We start from the raw sequence: 23,831 nt of genomic DNA on the forward strand, positions 1-23,831 counted from the left end.
GCCTAAGACGTGGCCGTTTGGCATTGCCGCCATCATCTGTGGGAAGATAACGGAGGAGCGACACCACGTAAGGTTTAAAAAAAAACTTTTGGAGGGAACGGAGAGAAACGGTACGCGTACATCGAATGAAGAAGGAAAAGAAAACATAGTTTTTTGCGTTCAATTCGTTTTAGGTAAATGCATGAGTTACCTGTGAGCTTTTGTTTTCAAGAGCGGTTTTAGAGCACTGTGAGTCACGGCTTACATTCATTGCCCCAGTTGGACGGCGCAAAAGGAAAACATTTATTCGGGAGGCAAACACCACGTGTTATTCAAGCGCATGCAACTCTCACAATTTCGCGTACTTTCGCGAATAACTTTTATGCCAAATATTTACCAGTGTCGTGCTTGTTGGTAACGTTGAATGCGTAGTTCTTATTCTTCGTTCAGTCGTTAGCTTCGGCTGCAAATGTGAAGGGCTTTCTGCAAATACTGACGGTGCTTCATCGTCCTTGAGTCGCCGTTTTTTCCCCTTTATATGAACTCCTCTGGTCACAAATGGCAGCTACATACTCGTGTATAGTTCGAAGTTGTATTAGGCGACCAAATGTCCCACCTGATCGCAGCAAGCAACCTCTCCCGCATACCAGCGGCAGCTGGTATTTTATGAAACGAAAGCCTGTCAATTTTTTTCGCTTGATTAGCACAGCGGTACGTAACATTAGGACATACCAGGGCACTCGGAGCTTGTGGTTGCGAATGGCTGAAATAGAAAATAAATCACGAATATTATCAAATTCAAGTGCATTTTTCGCACCGGCATCGCGGTCCGATAGATGGAATTCGGTATATGTACCCATTCAAGCCTTCGATAAGCACGAATGCACTTCACTTCTGATGTGAACGCGAATTCATGAGCTTAGCAATACGTGCGGACGTTGAGGGCCAGCTTCCCGTAGTCTGCTCGCACAGCGCCGCCACACGGCAATGGCAAGCGACAGCGGAGCGCGCGCTCGACGGGCGCAGGAGAGCGTTCGCCCTGGCACTGAAAAAAAATATATATATATATATATATAGGAGGCGCTGGCCCGGTTTGCCACCTCCTGGCAATGCCACTGCCCTCATTCTAAATACTGCCTAATAAATCGCAGTACATTCTTACACACCTAAAAGCACGTTATTCTTATTGAATGACTAATAAATGTACAGTGGAAGCTAAGTGCCTTCAAGCCGCCCATTCCATCAGGAACACTTCTCAACGCTATTGATTCGTCTCCTGTGGTACTCCACTGATATATCGAAAGGTAACGATACTAAATTATAATTGATTGAATTCAGGGGTGTAACTGCCAAAATCACAATATCATCATGGGTCACTCCGAAGTGGGGAGCTAACGTTCTTTAACGTTCATCTAAGCACATGGGTGTTTAAGGGGCGAAGCTCCTGAAGTCATGGGTTTGTCCATGCATATCTGCGACCGGTCTCAGCTCCGGGACTTATTGTGTACCGGAGGAACTGATTGGAGGACCTTTCGCAGTGAGAGAAAGCGGGGGGAGAGGTAGTAAACTAAGACAGCGTGCAGCGTGAATTAGGCGTCTTTTATTTTCACATGTCAAAGAATGGTCAAACTGAAGTTCTATCTTGTCAATAAACTGTGAGGTCTGCAGTCACATTCAACCCGTTTCTAGCTATTGGCTTTTCATACTATCAAGCCTGGAAAAAGCAAGCTCGCATGCTTATGTGACATGTCCTCAAACCTGCAACAAAAACTTGAAAACTAACTCATGAAGGATAAACATAATTCGTCTCCTCCGCATTGCAAGCGTGTTATGTAACGAAGCATTAAAAAAAATCCGAAGGGGCCGCTTTCTGGTTTGTAGAGTGCCTTCAAAAAAGCAAGTTTTGTGTGGTGTGTGTGTGTGTGTGGGGGGGGGGGTTGAATTCCCCAAAAACGACCTCAAAAACGTGCCTCAGAAAAACATTTGACAACTTGAGGTAAGCGACGTTTGATGCGCATCGAGTATCATTAAATTCGACTCCAAATACTATTAGATACGGTTCATTTCTAATGACACCATGATTATAGAAATGCACATAAAAGTAGCTGTCATGGACGGTTCCCTGTGGTATGAAGAAGCAAACAGCTAGCGCATGCACAAGATGCACGTGCCCTGACGTAGTAGTTAGTGAAAGAGGACGACGATGTTGACAGAGAGACTCTCGTGCCGTTTCGCCTGTGTGGCGTTTGTAGCCTGAGTGGCTTGTGCGTTTCTTAAGAGTTAATTAACTTATTATTCTTCTACAACGCCTCGTGTGCATCAAGGACGCCGCGAAGACAACTCGTGACCCCATTTTCTGTTTCCTTGTTTAAGGACTCCCTCAGAAGATGTGCGCACCATCTGTAGTGAGAAGACCAGTTTAATGTTTAAGCTTCGGGCACATGTTTATCAAGGCTCTGTATAAAGGCAAAAAGAAAGGAGTTCTTAAGAGGAACAGTGCGCGAGAAACACGCGCCTTCAAATTTTGCCGCGCGAATACAGCGCAGCGGCCGCCGCTTTGATAGGGCTTCACGCGAGTCTGATTGGTGGTATGTTCACTCCTTTCCCCAGAGTTAATCAATCATATGAGTTCCGGAACTCCCCATAGGCTCCATTTATCAAAATCTACAAGCGTCATTGGCTCACCTTGTCGAGAGCAAACTGATTGTCGCGCCTCCTGTTAATAAAAATACCCACTATTTAACGCACTATTTGTGTTCTATATTGTTGTTCTCAGGTAGCGCAAACGTCAGCTAACTTCCGAAAATTTGGGCCAACTGCGTGTCCGCATTTAGAACGCACTTTATCTTGTATAACTAAAGAACTTATTAACTTTTCCTTTCCTTTCTTTTTTTTTTATAATGCCACGTAACTTACGTCACTGGTTTATGAAAATATACGTCACGGTTTGTGCGTGGTGGGGAAGGTCTGTCGGCATTTCCGGTTTGGTGCGATTGGTGGTCCGCTGCGCGGGCATGCCCGAACACGTTCGAGTGCCGGCCGGCGTTTGTCGGCTGCATCGGGGTTTCGGCTGTTTCGCGTCGCTGATGCAACGGCGCGATGACTCACGTCGAGGCGTGGGGAGCCGAATACGGTGCACTAGATGAATATATTTTTGAGCTTCCAGGCCCAGGTGACGTTTGGCAGGAACAACAGAACGCTATCTTGTGGTCCACGAATTCGCGCGAAGAGTCGCCCCATGGAGATATCGCAATGCAACTGTTCAATAACAACCTCCTGCCGGGGACCACGGCTCCAAATACATCGAGCGTTAACCAGTGTGTGAATGAGTGGCCCGGTGACTTCGGATTCAGCGCCGTAATCGCGAGTACACCGAAAGCCGGAAAAAACGTAAACTGGACGTATTCCGAGAAGCTTCGCAAGCTTTACGCTGTCGTTAACGCAGCATGCCCCATTAAGTTTGTCACCGACCGAGCGCCGCCTGAAGGTTCGTTCGTCTGTGCTGTCGCTGTTTTTCGAGAATCCGAGTCCAGGCGAGAAAATGTATTGCGGTGCCCAGCGCACCGCACGCCTGAAGACGCGCTCGACGCCGGCGCGCGCGTGGACCAGTGGTTCCACTGTGACCACCCGCAAGCTCAAAACTGCTGCGACGATGCCAACGGTGGGCGTTACTGCGTACGCCTGCCGTTAGGGACGGAACCTTTCAGCCTGACCTTTGGCTGCCGAAACAGCTGTCCCGGAGGACTTCGACGAAGGGCTACCGAAATGGTATTCCTGCTGCAATCACCCGAGGGCCTGGACTTGGCACGCAGCGTTGTTCAGGTGAGGCACACATATGCGCGCAGCGTCTGCATGTGTCGTTAATTTTAATGCTTGTGGAGCAGGTGAAGGTTTGCGCCTGTCCAGGGCGCGACCGAAGACACGATGAGCAGCAGGGCGAAGAACGAGAGCGCGCAGAGCAGGCAGCCCGCGCCGCTTTGCCGTCAACGAGCATGCATCGAGACACCGACGGGTCAAGCTCGGACAGCGGAGGAGAAGGCCGCGGCGGTGCCCTCTTACTACGCGTCAAAGGTCGAGAAATGTACAAATTTTTGTATAAGCTTCACAAGTCTCTCGAGATCTCGCATGCAACGAATACATCAGAATCAGATGATTAACCAGACGAGTTAATTGCGTCATGTGCGCTAGAAACATAGCGAGTCAAACAAGTATGAGTCACTTTATGCACTCGTAACTACCGAGTGACGAACATATCCTCAACTAAATTCCGTATCTGATGTAATCGGTGCACTCATGAGTGATAGTTGGATGAAGAGGTCAGCTGGCCATGTGCCAAGATTGCGTATTTCAATTTGAATGCGTGCAGTGCATGTATGCTTGACCAGGTGAATCAGTGGAGCTTAAATGCGCGTTTTTTTACGCTCACATTTTACACTAGGGTCAATCCATGCCAAACGTCCCAACCATTTTGGCGACCATCTCAAATGTAATTGAAAAAGAAATTGTGCCGATTTATTGCATTGTAAACAGTGAAACGGTAGAATATTTCCGAGAGAAAACAATTTTTTTGGTCACGTGGCTGTCTTCTGAACTTCCTGGAATATCGTTTTGGTGTTGTTTGTGGAAAAAATTATTTTAAAGATACCGCTTTTTCTTTCTGTGCCAAATTTGGTCTACATGTTAAATGACGGTTCTTGTGTAAGTTTTGTGAATCTCAGTAGTTGCGGAATTTTTGTGGCACAATCGCCTCCAAAAATGTACCCAAAATGTGTCATACTTGCATTTTTACTATTACAATACTGCACTTGGTATGAATATGTGAGTAGAAAATACTTTCTTCACAGAAGGTATATTTTGAGGAAAAAATATTTTTCGACATCTCAAGCTGCTAAACTTTATGGCAAAAATTCACAAAATTGGTCATATTTTTCTGGTGATACAATTAAAAGTCAATTTATACTTAAACTGAAAGCAAATAAACAGCTTTTTTCGTATAGCAATTCTCATCATTACATTTTTTTGTTTTAAGGAAGAAAATAATTTTTGAACTTCCCCATTGATGGCAATAGGAAATTTCAAGGTGGCACATTTCGTACGACCAAATGAGAAGATGGGTACCAATGGGAAAGTTCAAAAATTATTTTCTTCCTTAAAACAAAAAAATGAGATTTGCCATATAAAAACTGGTTATTTCCTTTTGATTTAGCTATAAAGGTGATTTTTAATTATACCACCACATGGCGAAAATTGCATCTCAATGTAGACAAAAATGATGAATTTGTGAATTTTTCTTGTAAAGTTTAACAGCTTAAGAGGTCTAAAAATAGTTTTCTCCCAAACTATACCTTCTGTGAAATAAGTATTCACTACTCACATATTAACACAAAGAGCAGTATTGTAATAGAAGAAATACAAAGATAAGACATTATGGCTAAATTTTTGGATGCATATGTGCCAGAAAAATTCCACTAATTATACTGAGCTTCACACAACTTACAAAGCACCTTTACTTAACATGTAGACCGAATTCGGTACAGAAAAAAGTAGCAGTACCTTTGAAATGAATTTTTCCATAAAAAATAACCAAACGATATTCCAGAAAGTTCAGAAGGCAGCCACGTGACCAAAAATTTTTTTCTCTCCAAAATATTCTAGCAGTTCACTGTTTTCAGTGCAGTAAATCAGCCCAACTTTTTTTTTTTAGAAGGTCGCCAAAATGGCTGGGACGTTTGGCATAGAAGGACCCGCAAGCATTTTTACAGCAGTGAAATACAGCCTTTGACTGAGTCGTGAACTGTGCAGTTGTGTGTATGCACTGTCACAGGCACCACTCAGTTGTGGGCTGCACAGCAAGGCCTCAAGCTTGTTGCTTTTATAAAACACATCTTCTGCAAGCTGCACGAGTTATTGTAATATATGACTTTATTTTTAATCAGGCTGCCACGATTTTGTGCCATCCTGCGAGGTGACCACTTTGAGCATTTACTTGTCGCTCATATGTTCAATTTTCGCATCAAGTTCACTTTTTCTCCTAAGAACATTTCTCAACCAATGGTGCCTTTAAGTGTAAGTGCAGGTGTGAATTTAGTCACCTAATGTTGACCTAATAGAGTATAACTTTTAAAGTGGTCTTTGCCAAATGACATTTCATTAATGAAGTCACGTTCATGCTATGTCTTGATCGGCTGTTATAGCTGCGGGAACACACCTACGTCTGTAGGGGGGTGTTACAATTCATAGTATGTTCACGTGTCTATAAGAATGAATGGAAGTGAGTGATGTGTGCCTGTATGTGTGAGCTGTTAGTACCTTGGTTTTTATAGTTAAATCAATTGCTATGAATATAAAATTTACTATTTGTATTTAAAGTTGAATGTTTTAGCATGAACACATATTTGAATTGAGAGCAGTGTGTTGCTTAGAAAAAAAAGTTGCGTTTGGATGCAATGTGTTTTTATGCACTAGAATTTTCACCAATGCCTTTTTTTCTGACAAATTTTGCATGCCTGTTCTGGCTAGGACTGTAGTGCCTTATTTAGAATTGTGTACATGCTGCAATTTTATATTTAATAGCTTGATGCAACCTTATGCATGAACAATGTGGTATTATAATTTTATATAAGCTTTTCCATTGCCATTTTACGATATCAGTATCTGTGATACAGTGTTGATAAGCTCATGACATCGTTATCTCAGTGCAATATTGCACGTCATTGATTTAAATGTTGTCTTGTGAGCGTTCTTATTTTTTCTGTACTTTGTTATTCATCTCTTCTCAACTTCCTTGCACAACTTGGTACTTAGTTCCCATTTTGTGATGTTTGATAAGTTATTGTGACTAGCCTCACCCCTATTTACTTTTTTGCTCACTTGCTATATTGTAGTGCTTGGCAAGATGTTTTGTCACATTCCTATGTATCCATGGCATTTGGTTTGATCCTGTGAAAGTAATAGCAATAATAAAAAGGAATGACCAAGTCGAAACCCTGACAAAGACCTTTTGCACTTTTTTTAGCTTAACCATGATGCTGCAAAGCCCCTTATCTGATATGTGGGTGAGCATGTAAACATTAATTTATTGGTAAGTAGTGAAATATTAAAATTTAATACACTATATTGCATGGAACACGTGATACTATTTTTTGTTTTCTTGTTATTTGCTTAAGTAGGCATTTTTATTACACTTTTTCGAAGAATCGAAGCTGGGCAAAAAAGATCCCATGAGCATAGTCGGCAAAACTCGTGGAGCTCACTCAGACTCATTCATGAAATATAATTTGAGCCTTGGACTCACTCGGACTCGCAAAAATTTTCCTGAGCCGGACTCACTCAGACTCTAACTCACCAAAACGTTGCTCGCCCTGACTCACTCAGACTTAGACTCATGGTTTGATCTGAGTCTGAGTGAGTCCCAGTAAGTAGACTCATGAGTCTGGCAGCCTAGAATTAGCTTCTTTGACCGGGGTATAAACGCCCTTTAACACCAATATCTCTCTTAATCGTCGCTATTCTTGGTGCCGTTTCACAAAATATCTTTAGAAACGAGTTCCGAGTGCTTCCAGTCCAGTACAGTCATTTTTCTTGTAAGAGATGACAGCATAAGATATAATCATCAAGAAATTTTCTGGAAAAGCTGGTGAGGGAGGTCAAGGCACCACCCTACGTAACGCACTCCTCTAATTAATAGATATTGGAACATTGTATGAAGGACACTGCTTTGGAATACCTGTGAGTAGAGGTGAGTACAACGTAAGGCTGATAGTAATGCTGAAGATAACTAGATAGGACCTTAGATCGGCAAAATAAAGTGGAACTCACTCAGACCAACTCAAGATATATATTTTGCGCTTTGGGCTCACTCGAACCGACAAAAATTTTCCTGAGCCGAACTCACTCGGACTCACACTCATAAGAACTTTCTTCAACCGGACTCGCTCAGACTCATGGCTCGATCTGAGTCTGAGTGAGTCGACTCATGAGTGAGTTCACCGACCTATGCCCGTCAGTACTAAAGAACATTTGCTTCAAGTGTCATATAGAACACCAAATATTCTGTCTAAAAAGTATATTAAGAGTACGAAAATAGAGGAATCCTAAAGGCATATTTACAATAATACTTTCAGAAGCAATGAGTAGCACCTCAGTTTGAGCAATCAAATCAATGGCAGTAATATAGCAGAAAGCAGCTAAACATTCTAAAGGTAATCATGCACCGAGTGGCAGCCAAGTATACCAGAATCCATGGGCAAGCACGGCACAGTGGTTTTTTTGTTATCTCTGCTTCAATTGACGCACTTGTGCTCACGTGCCACTGTTAGCCAAGAAAAACAGCCTTTCTTTTTGTTGCAGTATAATTGTTTTCTTTGAATCTCTCGTTCATTTCTAGCCTATTTCATTTGCAAAAATAAGCCCAGTGGTTTTATATGTTGAAACAAGAATGATTATGAGGCACACCGTAGTGGAGGACTGTGAACTATGACAGCGTAAAATTTTTTTCAATGTGAGATACCGACTGTGACGCCAAAGCTGCTATGACATCATGCTGCTAAAGTTGACACTCCTTCAATTTCCAGCCACAAGAGCAAAATGCAACAATACTTGTTTACTTAGACTGATGCGCACATCAACCCCAGGTGTTCAAAATTAATTTGGCCCTCCACTATAGCATGTCTTATAGTTGTATCATTTTGGCAAGCAAAGCCCTTGCATTTTCTGAATTTGATTTTTTTTAGTTGACGAAGGCTTGAAGTAGACAGAACAAAGCCACCAACATGGGTGTTAGCTTGATACTGTTTTTTTAGCAATCATAGTTCACGTGTGCACATGGCCAGAAACGAATATGCATAAAAATCGGTGATCAAGTCTGGTATGTATTGAATCACAGTAACGGAGATCGTCAAGTAAAACCGAGCATTTGTACTTTATCAGAACATATTCTTGCAATTCCACATTCTTCATATCAAGACAGGGGTTAGCAAACAGTGCCCATATGTCCTGCAACATATATCACTCATTTTCCTATGTGTCCAGCAATGCAATGTACTATAAGGTTCATATGTTCATATAAAAAAAAAACACTTTTTCTTTTTTTGCTAAAACTGATCGAAGTGGTTGGGTTTTGAGAAACACCATATAAGGTCTGCGAATAGATTTGCACCAGTTTGAATACTTTCTCGCACACCTCAGTCATATTTAGCTTTGGATTCTGCCTCCATGGCCAATTATTACATGCATGACATGCAATAAAGTAGCAGACTGCGGTAGCTACTATTTTTCTGATCTTGGAACTTCCACTTGCATGCTACATTTGTGTGCATGAGGCCACTACATAATGCAGCTTTTAAAGCATGAGCACCTGGGATGCTAAAGCAACCATTCTTCATGGCTCCCTTATTGTGCAAACTTTTCCCGTAGACTCCTTCTTACGAACTTGTTTCTCATTACAGCAGGTCAGAAGAGTTAAGCTCATCCTGATCGGTCGCCGTTCGTGTGCTTCTTCGGGCTACTGTTTCAAATTATGCGCTACCAACTAGCCCATCAGTCTATCCTTTTGAACTAAATTTTGTTCTAGACATGCAGTATCCTGCTGGAATAAACATTGAGCCTTTAAATTACCACATTTCGGTTGCATGATTATTGCATTTATATTGTGTGCCACCTCAAATACAAAGTTAAGAGGCATCCAGCATCCCTAGAGTCTACACCCGCTTTACGGTTGTGGCTTTCATAATCATTTCTCTCTAAATGGGTAATCGATAATAATAATTAATAGGGTATAACGTCCCAAAACCATGATATGATTGTGAACCACGCCATAGTGCAGGACTCCAAAAATTTTGGCCACCTAGGGTTGTTTAACATGCATCTATATCTAAGTACAGGGGCCTCAAACATTTTTGCCTTCATTGAAAATGCAGTCGCCGCATGAGGTTTGATCCTGTGGCCTGCGGCTCCAGTGGAGCACCGTAACCACTAGACCACCGTGGCGAGTATAGTAGACAATCATTTTGTCAAGGAGAGATACTGGTCTATTTGCTTTATAAGCTAGCAAAAAATATGCTAGCCAATCATAATTCCTTGCTTTTCATACGAGGTACTGTACCCCCAATTTTCTGCCCTCATACTCACCTGTATGTATTATACAACAATTACATGCTTCACTTGCCCAATTACTTTGACTCTAGGTGCCCTTCACTCTTATCACCCGAGTGAAACTTCGACATGAACCCATATCACGAAAAAGTTTCAACTTGCTTATCCCAGTGCTGAGCTATGTACAGCTGAACCACATAAAACCCTTATGAGTTACAGCCAAAAACTCCATCCAGGATGTCAAAAATGCATGGGCTCTGTATCGAAGGAATTGACAACCACTTTCTATACCAGTTTTCTTTGTGCCACAAAAAGCTTACCGATTAGAGTCTAATCATGGAGAGGTAACATGCAAAATGCCGTGAAACGTTTATCAGAAGTTTTCTATATGCAGTGCCAACGAAGTCATACACACAACAAATGCTTCAAACAATCGTAGGTCAGTGCAATAGCGGTTTGTCTGTGTGCTGCATATGCGTGCACCTTACGTGCATGTGCAGTGGTTCAACATTTTCTACTACTAGTTCATACAAAAGGGAGCACTGCTTTTCAGCATCAACTCCTTTTAGTTTATAAGTAGAGAAGACCAGACTATAGGCAAGTGCCTATTTTGTGTTTTGCACTCCTATCACCCCCCCCCCCCCCTTTAATATATGAGCATGAATCAGAAGTTACGGAGTTCTATTTAATTTTATAGTGCCCATAAATGCTTAGAAATGCCTATTTTCAATATGCATCTATATGAACACTATTTAACCTAAATTTTTGCATTGAGGTGCAGTTTGAAACAGTTATTCATGTTACCGGGTACCGCCAGCTATTCAAAACTCTATGGATTCAGCCTACCGTAAAATGCTGAGCAATTGCCCTCATTATGGTGAAGGATAATCGGACTAGATTTGGGAGAGGGGCGCTTGCTCGGTGCCGGACCAAAATTCAAAATGGCTGCAGGAGAGCCGCTGAAGATTTTACAGAATGACCATCCATGTTTCTAATGATGTGCTTTACTTAGAAAGCATTTCATTATCTTTAGATACGCATTAAGTTTACTCATTTTTGCGGTACTTTTACACTACACAAGTGATGCTCGCCGTGAAAAAAAAACGTGGCTGCTGGGGAGGACGGATAGTGGGGGAGGGGTGCTTGCTCGACATTTTGCGGTACTCCTCTAGTTCAACCAAGTGCAGCAGTGAAGTGGAACACACTGGACAGCATACGCGGCCGTACTGACATGGCGTGAGCCACAGTTGGTGAATGTGAACTGCAGTTAGTCATCATGGAACAGGATCGGGAAGAGAAAGGGTAAGAAGGAAAATGTGGTCTGCACAAGGCTTTTGTTTTGTTTATAATTTACGTTTTAAAGTATTCACACCAATAGAAGGCATTCCTCCCTTCTGGTCTTAGCAGTTGGGCTATCTGCTCCTAGCCTGCCCTTGACAGTCATGCCAAAAATAAAGGAGCTCAGAAGCATCTAGAACCAAAAGTGGACACTTAACTTGCCATGCTATACAATAAACGCAGAGACAGTGCTCTGCGAACCATGTGGGCCAAAGGACACCTCCACGGCTATGTTCCAACTGTTGGTGCCTTTGTCATTAAAAACGATAACATTTCTTGCTTTCTTGTTGTAGATACAAGTTGCACACGTCCTTGTTTAAAGTTATTTGCATATATGTAAAATTGATGGTGCCAATATTTATGATGTTTGAGGCCAAAAATGTTGTTCGGCCTACCCATTTTCAGCACCTTAAATGCACTTTTTTAATGCCCAAATATCCCATAGTAGTAAGAAGCATACTTTAAAACAGAGATGCCTTATAATATATGGACAGTAAATTTAAGCATAATTGTTGTGGAATATAAACAGCAGACTTCATACAACAATTTGAACAACTCATTCACTACTAAAGTTTGTTTGCCAGGTGACACATCCAGCTACCGTTTCATTCATCAAACGCAATTTAAAAACATAGATTGTTTTCAAATCATGAAAAGAATGTTCAGTTCTAAAACTAATTCTCAGTTTTTGTACTTCCACCAGTGTTTTCTGACACATTCTGGCTGGTTGAAGGACCTTTGAAGTTTCCATCACTTCAGCCAGAATTTTGAGGTATTAAATTCACTGCATAAAGAAATTGTATTTCATGTTTTTTGTAATTAAAAAGCGATTTGAGCAACATCTGAAGTCTCCATATGCTGACTTGACACTTTTGTTAAATTGCTGTCAATATAGCTATTGACTGAAATTGCCCACACAGGCCATACCATGGAAGTTTAGCGACTGCAACGTTCTGTTGCCGAGCAGAAGGGTGGTAAATTTTATTCGCATCTGTTGTAGCAGCATACTCACAGGGTCAGGCTGCAAAAACGATAGTGCTGAATTAATCCACAACCTATCACCGAGTTGCCTCACATCACTATTGAGATTTGGTATGCTAAAGCTCGATATATGTATTAACCGTATCAGGTTACCAGGCATAGTGATTTTTGTTGAGAGGCAAGATGACTTAAGGGTTTCATTGAAATGTTATGAAAGGCTCAAAAATGATGCATGTAAAATGAAAGAAGCTTAGTTGAGTTAAATGTGAAGGTGCTTATGAGTTAGATGGCTAGGGCTCTATGTCAAGGGCTCAACCAACTTGTGCCACCAGCTGGACATGCATTAGAAGTGCTAGTACAGTAAAACTTTATATGAATGAACTTCAAGAGACCCCAGAAAAAAGTTTGTTGAAGTGGAAGTTAAAATGGAAGAAACTTGAACCCTTTTGATAGCAGTACAGATGATTCGAATGTGAATATCTGCTTATTTAGCATGTTATGAAGAATGTAGTAATATTCTGCTGCAGTTGCACACTTAAAACTGCGGTGGTCATGAATTGTTGCTGTGTCCAAGCTCTCATGAACACTCTGCCCGGCAGCTAAGCACTTCACTATTTCGGTGTACATCAATGCATGTACATCTTCAGCTGAAGTTCGGGGTGCATCCTCTACAATGGTTCCTTCTTCCTCCCCTTCTTATTTCCGAGGGAGGACGAAAGCTACAATCTCTTCTCAAGGCTGAATGGCACATGTCTCAATGCTAGAGTGACAAGGTAGCATAGTCTTCATAACAGAAAGTGCAGTTTGTACCCATTCCTTAAGATAATATCTGATCATTATAATGCGAGAGCCATTGGATATCACAAAATGGGTTTGTAGAACAAAAATGTGTGTCTCACCGAGTTCGTTAAACTGAAACACTTTAGCATTGCATCTTAATGGCACTTTAGCAGGAGATTTAAAAGTTTGTACAACAGAGTAGTTCATTTAGCCAATGTACATTCAAACTTTATCAACATAACAATGGCACCAACAAAAAAATTCCAGCTGTGCTAATACCAAAGTTTGCGTGTATGAAAACAACTGCGCAAGGGCTAATAACCTACTAAATGTTGAGAGCCCCACTAATATCAACAAGGTTGTAAGAATAAAGTTAGGCGAGCTGGTTACAATTTAGGCTAAAGCGCATTCCAACAAGAAAAGGTCATGACTAATCTGCAATGGTGGCTGTAGAAAAACAAGATAACAGTAGATGAATTCACAAAGCCTTTACCTTGTTCTCTTCTTAGAAAGTATTAGCAGAGTATTGCTTAGTTTGCATAACGAGCTTGATGCCTGTGTCGATCTTGCATTTTTTATCAAGTGCGACTACCACGGCCAGCGTTGAGCTTGCCCCTGCTGGCATGAGGATTATGTAGCAATTGCATGTATAAAAATCCTATAAGTGCCGCAGTCAAAGCAATGAAGATTAATTTGTAAACGATTAGTAACAGCTCTCTGTGCCCCACCAGACGAAAAAACACCAGCGAGACTGGTAGCATCTCTTGAGTTTCCTTGTGCACATGAACATGCTTTGAGATGTCCATATTTCAAGAGGTGGCCCATCAATAAACCATTTACTTACAGTACCTTTGTTCCACAATACTTTGGTTGGTGCAGAGGGGATCTCTAGCCCTTTGCACACTCTGTACCTATGTCCCATGCTCATTTTTGCACTTATTTACCCAAGTTACTTTCTAGGATTAAGCATGCACAGTAGCTCACACCAGTCTCTCACTTTACCAGAGGCAGCTAATTATAGCACCGCAAACCTTTGTCAACCCTGGCCAGGATACTACATTTATATTCTTTTATATTGCATTGCATCAGTTTTGTCAAGTGCTAACCAGTCTGACTGCACCATCCTTTGGAGCAGTTACGTCGGCAAGATAAGCAAGACTAGCAATATTAGTACATAAAAATTGGGTACCCAAGTTGCGAGTTTCTTGGATATGCACACACTTTTAAAAAAAGCACATGCTTGTCCAAGAGTGGCTTGCCTTTGGCACAAGTTCACTGGTGTAAACCAGAAGGTACAGTACAGACAAAGCTTTGCATACCCCCTTTTAAAACTCGAATTTTAGTATTCCCAAGATTCTGCCTCTGGCTACTTTTCAAAAACATTGTCTTGAACTTAGTCTGTATAACAGCAATAAGATTAACAAAATATGCACTAGCAGGTAATCACACCAGAATATGATCACAAAAGTTTGTTTGGCAAGGTTTATTGCAAGGGTCAAGAAACTGCTCCAACTAACTGAAAAGCAATCATGTTTTGTATAACCTATGACTGATTGATATGTGGGGTTTAACGTCCCAAAACCACCATACAATTATGAGAGACGCCGTAGTGGAGGGCTCCAGAAATTTCGACCACCTGGGGTTCTTTAAGTGCACCCAAATCTGAGCACACGGGTCTACATTTCAGTCTCCATTGGAAATGGTAGAACCTATGACAATGGTACATTTATGTAATTCCAAGTACACAGTATTTTTGCATTTAAAAGGGTACTGACAAAAAAGTTTTGGCCTCATGTTTTTTAGTGCAATACAGCTAATAGTGTTACAGTTTAGTGTTACAGTTTAGTGTTACAGTTTAGTGTTACAGTTTAGTGTTACAGCTAATAGGCCCCCAGCAACAGCTGGGGGCCTATTAGCTGTAACACGACACATGTTTGCTGCAGTGCATGACAGATCATTAGTTACAGGCTCTTCATTACTGACCAGTCTCAGTTTTGGTTTGAGAGAGCTCCAAGAAAGAGAAGCAAGTGGGTGCAACTATTACCGCGTAGCATGTGAAACACCCGACCACGTCAGCATACAGTAACTGTGACGCACTTTCGCACGGTCCGCATCAAGAAGTCTTCTCAAACAGGAAACGGGACAGCAGGGTCGCCAGACACAAAACATTTAACGCATGCACCACGAACTCAAGAGGAGCCGCCGAGTAGTAGTATGCTGGAGCGAATGCAGCTCAGAAGAAAATGTATCTATGACATCATCATAACTTGTATTGACTGCTGCGTGGTAATGTTAGGCAAGTACGGGGAGACACTACGGAGTCACTTTTGAGGATGTAGATTATGCATGCAAACTTCATGTAAAATACCATACAAAACATATTTCCTGTTGATATTGTGACGGAGATGAGATTGAGGTTTATTGAAACAGCTGATCGTCCGCCAGACGACATGGCGGATGAGTACCACGCACCAGCTCTACGTTTTCTCGTCGTCTTTATCTTCGGCGACCACCACCCTCGTTCATGTCTATGTTGCACCGTAACATCACCATCCCGCGGCGGAAGCGCCATCGCGGCGCTTTCTAAGGCAATGAAGAGCTAGCAGGGCAATATAATTTCAGTCTAGAGACGTGTTTAATGTCTGTCTGGGGTGACGTGGTCGAATAAGCCGAGTGCACAGGTGCGATCTTATAATTGACGTCGCTAAGTCAGTGGAGTACACTCTGTAGGGGCCGTTGTAATGGGAGAGAAGCTTCTCGGATGAGCAGACTTGGCGGCAGGGTGACTAAAGGAGTACCAGAGATCTTGGTGTGAAGTTGACGCTTCGATGTCGACTATCGTAACTATCTTTTTGCTGTGCTTGGGACAATGATAGTCGGTCGTGGGTGATTTGTTAAGCAGTATGTGCTCGAACAATGACGTCGCTGGCGTATGAAGTAGACAAGGGTCTGGTCGAAGGAAGGAGGGTCCCAAATGGTAAGACTAGATGCCGATCAAATAGCAAATAGAATGGTGAATAACCCGTTGTATCATGTCACGAAGAAGTATAAGCAACAGTGACAAATGGCAGTGCACTGTCCCAGTCACGGCGATCGGACGAAACGTACACTGACAGCATCTAAGTAAGTGTTCCATTGAGATGCTCGGTCAATCCATTCGTCTGGAGATGATAGTCTGTGGTAAACTTGTGCTGAGTGGAGCAGGTACGGAGAATGTCGTCCACAATACATGAAAGGAAGTACCTTCCTCGATCGGTAAGCAGCTGTTGAGGGGTGCCATGATGTAGAATGACGTCGTACAAGAGAAAGTCAGCGACGTCAATGGCACAACTCGTTGGCAGTGCTCGAATGATGGCAAAGCGTTTGCTATAATCCGCGGCGACAACAACCCATTTATTACCCGAGGTGGACGCAGGAAAAGGGCCTAGCAGGTCAAGTCCTACACAGAAGAATGGCTCCACGGGTATGTTGATGGGGTGTAAGAGGCTAGAAGGCAGTACCAAGGGGCGCTTTCGTCGTTGGCAGTGGTCACATGACGCGACGTAATGAACCACAGTACGGTACATGCCAGGCAGAAACAACGACGTCGCACTTGATCATATGTACGAGAGACACCAAGATGACCGACAGTGGGTGCATCATGAAGTTGTTCCAGGACACTGTTGCGTAAATGGTGGGGTGGCACAAAAAGTAGTTCCAGGCCATCAGCATTGAAGCTGCGACGATACAGGATGTTGTCATGCAGCTCGAACAGACGGGTCGGGTGAGGGGGATGTTAGACGGTCGATAATAGCCACTAACGATGGGTCCTGTCGCTCTTCACTGACGATGTCAAGCAAAGCGGAGATGGGCAGCATGCAGGGGTCCGAGTCAAGGTCTTCTAGGTTGTGCTCTTCAACTGGATGACGTGACAAACAGTCTGCGTCTTTGTGAAGTCGCCCCGACTTGTAATGTACCTGAAACGAATATTCCTGAAGATGTAGTGCCCAGCGACCAAGACGTCCAGACGGGTTCTTTAGTGATGAGAGCCAGCAGAGAGCGTGATCGTCTGTGACTACGGAAAACGTTCGGCCATATAGGTAGGGCCTGAATTTGGTCACAGCCCACACTAGCGCTAGGCATTCACGCTCAGTGATGGAGAATTTCTGCTCGGCGGGCGAAAGGAGACGACTGGCATAAGCAATTACTTGATCCTTGCCGTGCTGTCGTTGACCGAGAACCGCCCCAATTTCGTGGCCACTGGCATGGGTCCGAAGCTCTGTATGCGAAGCAAGGTCGAAATGGGCCAGTATTGGCGGCGTAGTCAGCAGATGGATAAGGGTAGAAAAGCTGTTAGCTTACTCGCCACGCCAAGTGAAAGGAGTGTCCTTTTTTACGAGATCAGTAAGAGGTCGGGTAATGTGAGCGAAGTTGCGGACGAAGCGACGAAAATAGGAACATAATCCTATAAAACTGCGGACGTCCTTGGTTGAGCACGGTACAGGGAATTCTCGCACTGCCCGCACCTTATCGAGGTCCGGTTGAACGCCGGCAGCACTTACAAGGTGACCGAAAATAGTTATTTTGCGCCGTCCAAAACAGCACTTTGCCGAATTCAGTTGAAGAGTGGCTCAGCGAAAAACATCCAGAACGGCAGACAGACATGTGAGATGGCTGTCAAACGTAGGGGAACAGATGATGACATTGTCTAGGTAATATAAACAGATGGACCACTTATATCCACGGAGGAGGGAGTCCATTATACGTTCGAAAGTTTCCGGGGCATCGCAAAGTCCAAACGGCATGACCTTGAATTGGTAGAGACCATCAGGCGTCACAAAGGCAGTTTTTTAGCGGTCCATGGGGTCAACTAAAATTTGCTAATAACCGTACCGAAGGTCGATCGATGAAAAGTATTGTGCACTATGAAGGCAGTCGAAAGCGTCATCATCGATCCGTGGCAAAGAGTAGACGTCTTTAGGAGTTACTTTGTTTAAGTGGCGATAGTCAACACAAAAGCGCCAGCTTCCATACTTTTTTTTTTCACGAGCACGACGGGGGAGGCCCACAGGCTGGATGACGGCTCTATAACGTCCTTAAGATCATTTTGTTGATTCGTGCTGAATTACTTGGCATTCCTAATGAGATACTCGATATGGACGCTGGCGTATAGGAGTGGCATCACCAGTGTTGATCCGGTGAGTAACCACAGATGTTTGACTCGGAGGGTGCTCGTCAAAGTAAAAAATGTCGCGACAGGACACAAGTAGATGATGGAGATCTGTAGCTTGCGCCGGGGTTAAATCGGGAGCGATCATTTTCGCGATGGCGTCAAGAGGCAGGGTAGAACTAGCATCACGACATGGTGACGAAACATCCGCGTCCAAAGCGGCAATCATGCAATTGTCTAACGAAGAGATGGTGGCCAATGACATGTCTTGAAGAATCACTTGAGTCGATAGACTGGCGTCGAGAAGTGGAATGACCACTGTATTATCGACTACAGAAACAATGGTATGAGCAAGGGCCATCAGTACGTCAACAATAGGAGACACGAGGTAGTCACTGTTGGGCATATCACGTGAACAAGACAAAACGACGTAGGTAGCAGCTTGTGGTGGTAAGTGGGCGTGATGGTCAGAGCGCAAGCGGGGAGGCAGGTTGGCCGGAAAATCGGCAAGCTGCGACAACTCAAGCTGAAGAGCGCCTGTCGCACAATCAGTGCGGAGTGACTGGACAGAAAATCCAAGCCAAGGATTAGGTCGTGGGTACACTGGTCAATGACGGCGAATTGAACGGGGGTAGAATGACCGGCTATACAAATACGGGCAGTGCACATTCTGTGAACGACGGCAGTTTCTCCATCGGCAACTTGGAGTGTGCGGGAAGCGGCAGGTGTGAGGACTTTATGCAGGCAGTGGCGAAGATTTGCGCTCATTACTGAAATGTGTGCTCCTATGTGAATAAGCGCCGAAATAGGTACACCATCAAACTTCATCTTGTCACAAGAGGATTTTGGCAGGAAGTCGACAATGCAGCGTCACCTCTGGGCGCTGCACTGTTTAGTTTTCCTGGTAGGAAGGAGCAGGGTTAAACGCGGAGGACGGCCGGTGAGTCTGCGGTGAGCGAGACTGGCGACGACCTGGAGGCGAGCGTGACTCATGACCACGGGGCAACGAGGAGCGGCTGTTGAACCTTGTGCATACATTGGGGGAAGAGAGCTAGGTCGGCGGCGCATAGCGGGTGTCACGCTGTCGGCGGTATGGGGCAGACGACGTCTGAGGTGGCGAGGAACAGCGGGCATTGCAGTAACGGACTACATGGCCGATGCAATGGCAGTGGAAACAAATCAGCCGGTTGCCGGCAGTCTTCCAAGCTGCAGGGTCGTGAGAGCAGGCAGCAGGAAAGCGCTGCTCGGGACAGGACGAGGCTGGACACCATGAGGTTGGCTGTGGACTCGTCATAGTGCACACAGAGTGGATGCTGATACTGGGGAGTTCCTGACGAACGATGGCCTGAACCATAAGAGCAGTAACTGGTGTCGTATCAGCAGTACCGGTGTAAGCTGGAGCAGGAGCCATGGCTTCAATCTCACACCTTACGATTCTAGTCACCTGGTCGGCCGAAACGGGTGCTGATGATTGCGTTCTCGCGCGATCTTCGCACGAGAAACGTGCCGGCTCTTAGCTTGCTCAAAGCACGCCTGCACTCCTTTATAATGGCGTCCACGGTTGAATGATTCTTACATATTAGGAGACTGAAGGCGTCTTCAGCAACCCCTTTAAGAATATGCCCACCTTTGTCGGCCTCCGGCATCTCGGCATTGACTCTCCGACACAAAGAAATTACATCTTCGATGTACGATTCTGTGGACGTTTGTGCCCGAGACGCAAGCATTTTGTTTGCAGACATCTTTCGTCCAATCGGCTTCTCGAACAAGTCCAACATTTTTTGCCTGCACGTTTCCCAGCTCCCAAGTTCTGCTTCATGGTGTCATACCGCACCATGGCAGTTCCCTTAAGGTAGAACAACAAGTTCTCCAGCATAAGAGTCAGACCCGATCGGTATCGAGTACTCACACGTTCGTACTCCGCCAGCCAATTCTCAACGTCCACTTCATCTGGATCGCCAGAACTGCTAATCCTGCCAGGATCCCGTGGGGATTCAAGCACGAAGGTTGTAGTCGCCAGAGCAGATGCAGTCGCCGCATCATCTCCAGCCACACGAACACCGGGGGCAGATGCAGACGCCGTATCTTCCGTCATAGTTGCAGAGTGTCCCTTCAAACGACGTCCGCTGCAAAGTTCCGTTGGAAGGCGGTTACCCAGCACCTCCACCAAGTGTGACGGAGGTGAGATCGATGTTTATTGAAACAGCTGATCGTCAGCCAGATGATATGGCGGATGAGTACCACGCGGCAGCTCTACGTTTTCTCGTCTTCATCTTCGGCGACCACCACCCTGGTTTATGTCTATGTTACACCGTAACAATAATTTGCAGATGACATCTGCATTTTCATGGCATTCGATCCCACATTTTGGCCAATAAATTTTGTCAGCATCTATTTAAATGTTTTTAGCATATCTTGCACTTTAACATTTCTTTATTGCCATAGCAAATATGCAAGATGCTTTTGAACTATAATCTGTTCCAGAAGTTCCATGCAGCAGAGCCAAGGCTACACGACCCTCGAACGCAGGTTGTTGGGAAGAGAGATGTATTGCCCCGTATACTTAGCCCATTGTTTGTCCTCGCAAATTTTGCAACCGGTAACGTCGGAGGATTTTTACTTGAAGGCTTCTCTGCATGTTGTAGCTGTGATTTGTTTGACAATTTTGTCGTATTTTTTGTAGAAAATTTTTGCGACTCCACGATACTGAAGAAAAAGTCCTTGCATGTACGTGTTATAACATGCAAATGACAGAAATAACGCTGTTGTGGCTTATATGTATTATGCTTTTACTTATAAAGTACGAAGGAATGGTACGACACTGTCTAAACTTTTATGAGTAGTCCGCACAGCCCGAGCGTCCGCAGCACTGAGGAGGAACCAGTCTTTGGTGGTGATTAGTCCGTGGTGGCAGATTTGGTCACTCCTGCCAAAATGGCGACGCCTGGTTCATCTATGCGATATCGTTCCCAGATCAACTTTTACGACAAGGGAGTGAAGCAGTTGGCTCTAAATGTGTTCGGAACACTGCGTAAGGAGGGCGGGAGAAATGCAAGCATGAATTCTCTCATTAAGAGAACGGCTGCGGTCACCAACGTCAGCGAGCGTGCACTGTACAAGTGGGTAGCGGAGCACGATAAGCACAGCGAGGCACCAGGAAATAGAGCCATCATTTCGTATCGAACGCGAGCGGCACTTCGCATGCCCATAGGCATGCGTATTCGAAATCTGATGAAGCTTGGTGCTTTTATATTCAATTGGGCTAGTGCGGCGCTTTCCACCGAAACATGAGCCACTGAACCCTATCCCTCAAATGTCTATGTGCAAGTATCTCAAAGATGCGCGCTTTTACAGTGCCGTGGAGAATATTTAACCGCTTTCACAATTACAGCTCATCTCACTGCGCAGTTACACAGTGTCCCGAGACGCTCTTGCCGCTTTCACTGCAGCGCACGTCGCTAGCAGGCGACAGGGCGTGGAAGGATACACTTGAATGTGCTTGCCCTCCTGATTGGTTGAGAAGACATGTAGCTTCCACAGTGCTGCACGGAACTTCTGAAACAGTGTATAGTTGATTCGTTTTCTAGCTTTTAGTAGAGGGGAGTTGCGACTTTTTTCACTCATTTTCATTATGTTTATAGACTGTGTTGTGGCTTGTAAATGTAAATGTAAAATTACTTAATCTGGACATTGCATAGCGTCTCTGCAGTCACATGACCCTGATGGCCCGTAACAATCCATGGCTGGTCTCTGTACGTAGCCCTTTTTTCACTGTCAGTCTTGAGGTCGGGAGCCACCTGCAAAACAAAATGAATTTTCACAGGTTTAACTTAGGCAAGGCTTATTAATAGAAGAGTTAATGGCAGGTGAATAATACTAAAATGGTGCCTTGGATTGCAACATGCACCACTGTCTTCTCAAATGCACGCCGTTAGGCTGATTGCCTGAAAACAGCTGAAAGCATATTATTCACCAGTTCCTGTTCATAAGTCCATCACATTATGCATGTAAATGGCATTAAATCTGGCCTAGAACACATCATCTTTACAAATAATACAGATATACTAACGCTTTAGCAGAAGCAACATGCTCGTCTCTCGTCTGTACAACTGATGCTTTCATTCAGTGTATGCAAGATTCATGACACAAATAAGTTCATGAAAACTAACAGATAATGATGTTATTAGGTAATGTAAATGTGATGAAAAAAAAAAGTGAATGAAAAGATAGCTTGCCGCCGGCAGGAACCAGACCTGCAACCTTCGATTAACGCGTCCGATGCTCTACCAACTGAGCTACGGCGGCGGTCATCCGACTGTCCACTTTATAGGGTATATATGTGCATTTAAACGTGGGAGTGTAAGTGCGCGCCACCAGTAGCCATCACGGCGACTCTGGAACACCCCCCCCCCCCCCTTTTTTTTTTTTTTGCCTTTTGGCGTCAAGTGACCTTATTACGAGCAGGGCAGCTGACCAATAATCCCTCGCATGGCATCGAGTCGGCAAGAACAAGTTGAAGCATCGAACGCAAGCCTGGGCTGGATGCAATACCTGCTCAAAGATTTTCTTCTTGGGGTTAAGCTGCGCATCTGGCTGGCCTGGATAACCGTCGCAGACAACGCGATCCCCTGGCTGAGCACCTGGTGGAGGAGCCAAAATTTCAACTTTCTCCGGAGTGCTCGCGCACATGACCATGGCTTCCGACGTGACACCGCGCATCTTGGCAGGCTTCAGATTGCAGAGAAGCACAGCCATGCGGTTCTGCATCTTGTCGAGCGGCACAAACTTCACCAATCCCGAGACGACCGTGCGAGGCTTTTCCTCTCCTACGTCTACCTGTTCAACGTAGAGAGAGTCTGCATCGGGGTGCTTGACAGCGCTCACAATCCGTCCCACGCGCAAGTCAAGCCGGCTCACATCTACGGGCTTCGAGTCATCGTTGTCTTCGACCTTTTTCTTGGCATCCGCCTTCTTCGCCGGGGGTGCTTTTGAGTCCACAGCGGGTCCAGCGCGTTTCTTGGGCTGATCGCCGGCACCAGCGTCACCAAGTTTCTGCGGAGCGGCTTGTGGCTTAGCGCTCTTTGCTTGAGCTGCCGGCTGCTCAGGTTTCGCTCGTTGTGCGGAAACTCCCACTGGCGCGATCCCGCAGCCAGCTTCGGCAGCCTCGAGGCGTTTTTTCCAAGTTTCGACGTCTCGCCTGAGCTGTTCGTTTTCGCTTCGTAAGCGGGCGCATTCGGCTTGAACATATCGCTCTGTTCTGGCAGCACGCAAAGATTGCAGCTGAGCAGTAAGCGCCGCAAGCAACTCGTCCGCTTGCTTGGCCCTACACATTACCCGCGCTAGAGCGTTATCAACCACCATCTTGAAGACCTGCAGGCACGAGCAATGAACAAGCGACAGTCCGCCACGAAGTAAGCTCGTACAGACTCAACTCGCAGCAAAAAGCACCGGCACTACACCACGCCAGACCACGCTCAGCCGCGCCTTTTTTAGACTGCTAGCGTGGAAGCGG

At 44.6% G+C, this 23,831-nt stretch overlaps 2 protein-coding genes across 2 annotated transcripts; one reads left to right on the forward strand and one right to left on the reverse strand.

Moving 5' to 3' along the window:
* Positions 1-2,983: 2,983 nt before the first annotated feature.
* Positions 2,984-6,973, forward strand: LOC119177246 (cellular tumor antigen p53-like). Its single transcript, XM_037428677.2, has 2 exons — positions 2,984-3,801; positions 3,864-6,973. The coding sequence occupies exons 1-2, from the start codon at positions 3,079-3,081 to the stop codon at positions 4,134-4,136; spliced, it is 996 nt and encodes a 331-aa protein (XP_037284574.2). The 5' UTR covers positions 2,984-3,078; the 3' UTR covers positions 4,137-6,973.
* Positions 6,974-14,638: 7,665 nt separating this feature from the next.
* On the reverse strand, positions 14,639-23,812 carry AIMP1 (aaRS-interacting multifunctional protein 1). The gene is made up of 2 exons (XM_037428681.2): positions 22,871-23,812; positions 14,639-22,116 (listed from the first exon to the last, which is right to left on the reverse strand). The coding sequence occupies exons 1-2, from the start codon at positions 23,678-23,680 to the stop codon at positions 21,994-21,996; spliced, it is 933 nt and encodes a 310-aa protein (XP_037284578.1). The 5' UTR covers positions 23,681-23,812; the 3' UTR covers positions 14,639-21,993.
* Between the last annotated feature and the right edge of the window lie 19 nt (positions 23,813-23,831).

Source organism: Rhipicephalus microplus, chromosome X, assembly GCF_043290135.1.
Source record: "Rhipicephalus microplus isolate Deutch F79 chromosome X, USDA_Rmic, whole genome shotgun sequence".
NCBI lineage: Eukaryota > Metazoa > Arthropoda > Arachnida > Ixodida > Ixodidae > Rhipicephalus > Rhipicephalus microplus.

Excerpts from the sequence above, each read along its gene's own strand:
- LOC119177246 (XM_037428677.2), top strand. The coding sequence starts at position 3,079 with ATGACTCACGTCGAGGCGTGGGGAGCCGAATACGGTGCACTAGATGAA. Across the intron at positions 3,802-3,863 it reads TGGCACGCAGCGTTGTTCAG|GTGAAGGTTTGCGCCTGTCC; the intron begins GTGAGGCACACA and ends CTTGTGGAGCAG.
- AIMP1 (XM_037428681.2), bottom strand. The coding sequence starts at position 23,680 with ATGGTGGTTGATAACGCTCTAGCGCGGGTAATGTGTAGGGCCAAGCAA. Across the intron at positions 22,117-22,870 it reads AGAAGAAAATCTTTGAGCAG|GTGGCTCCCGACCTCAAGAC; the intron begins GTATTGCATCCA and ends TTTGTTTTGCAG.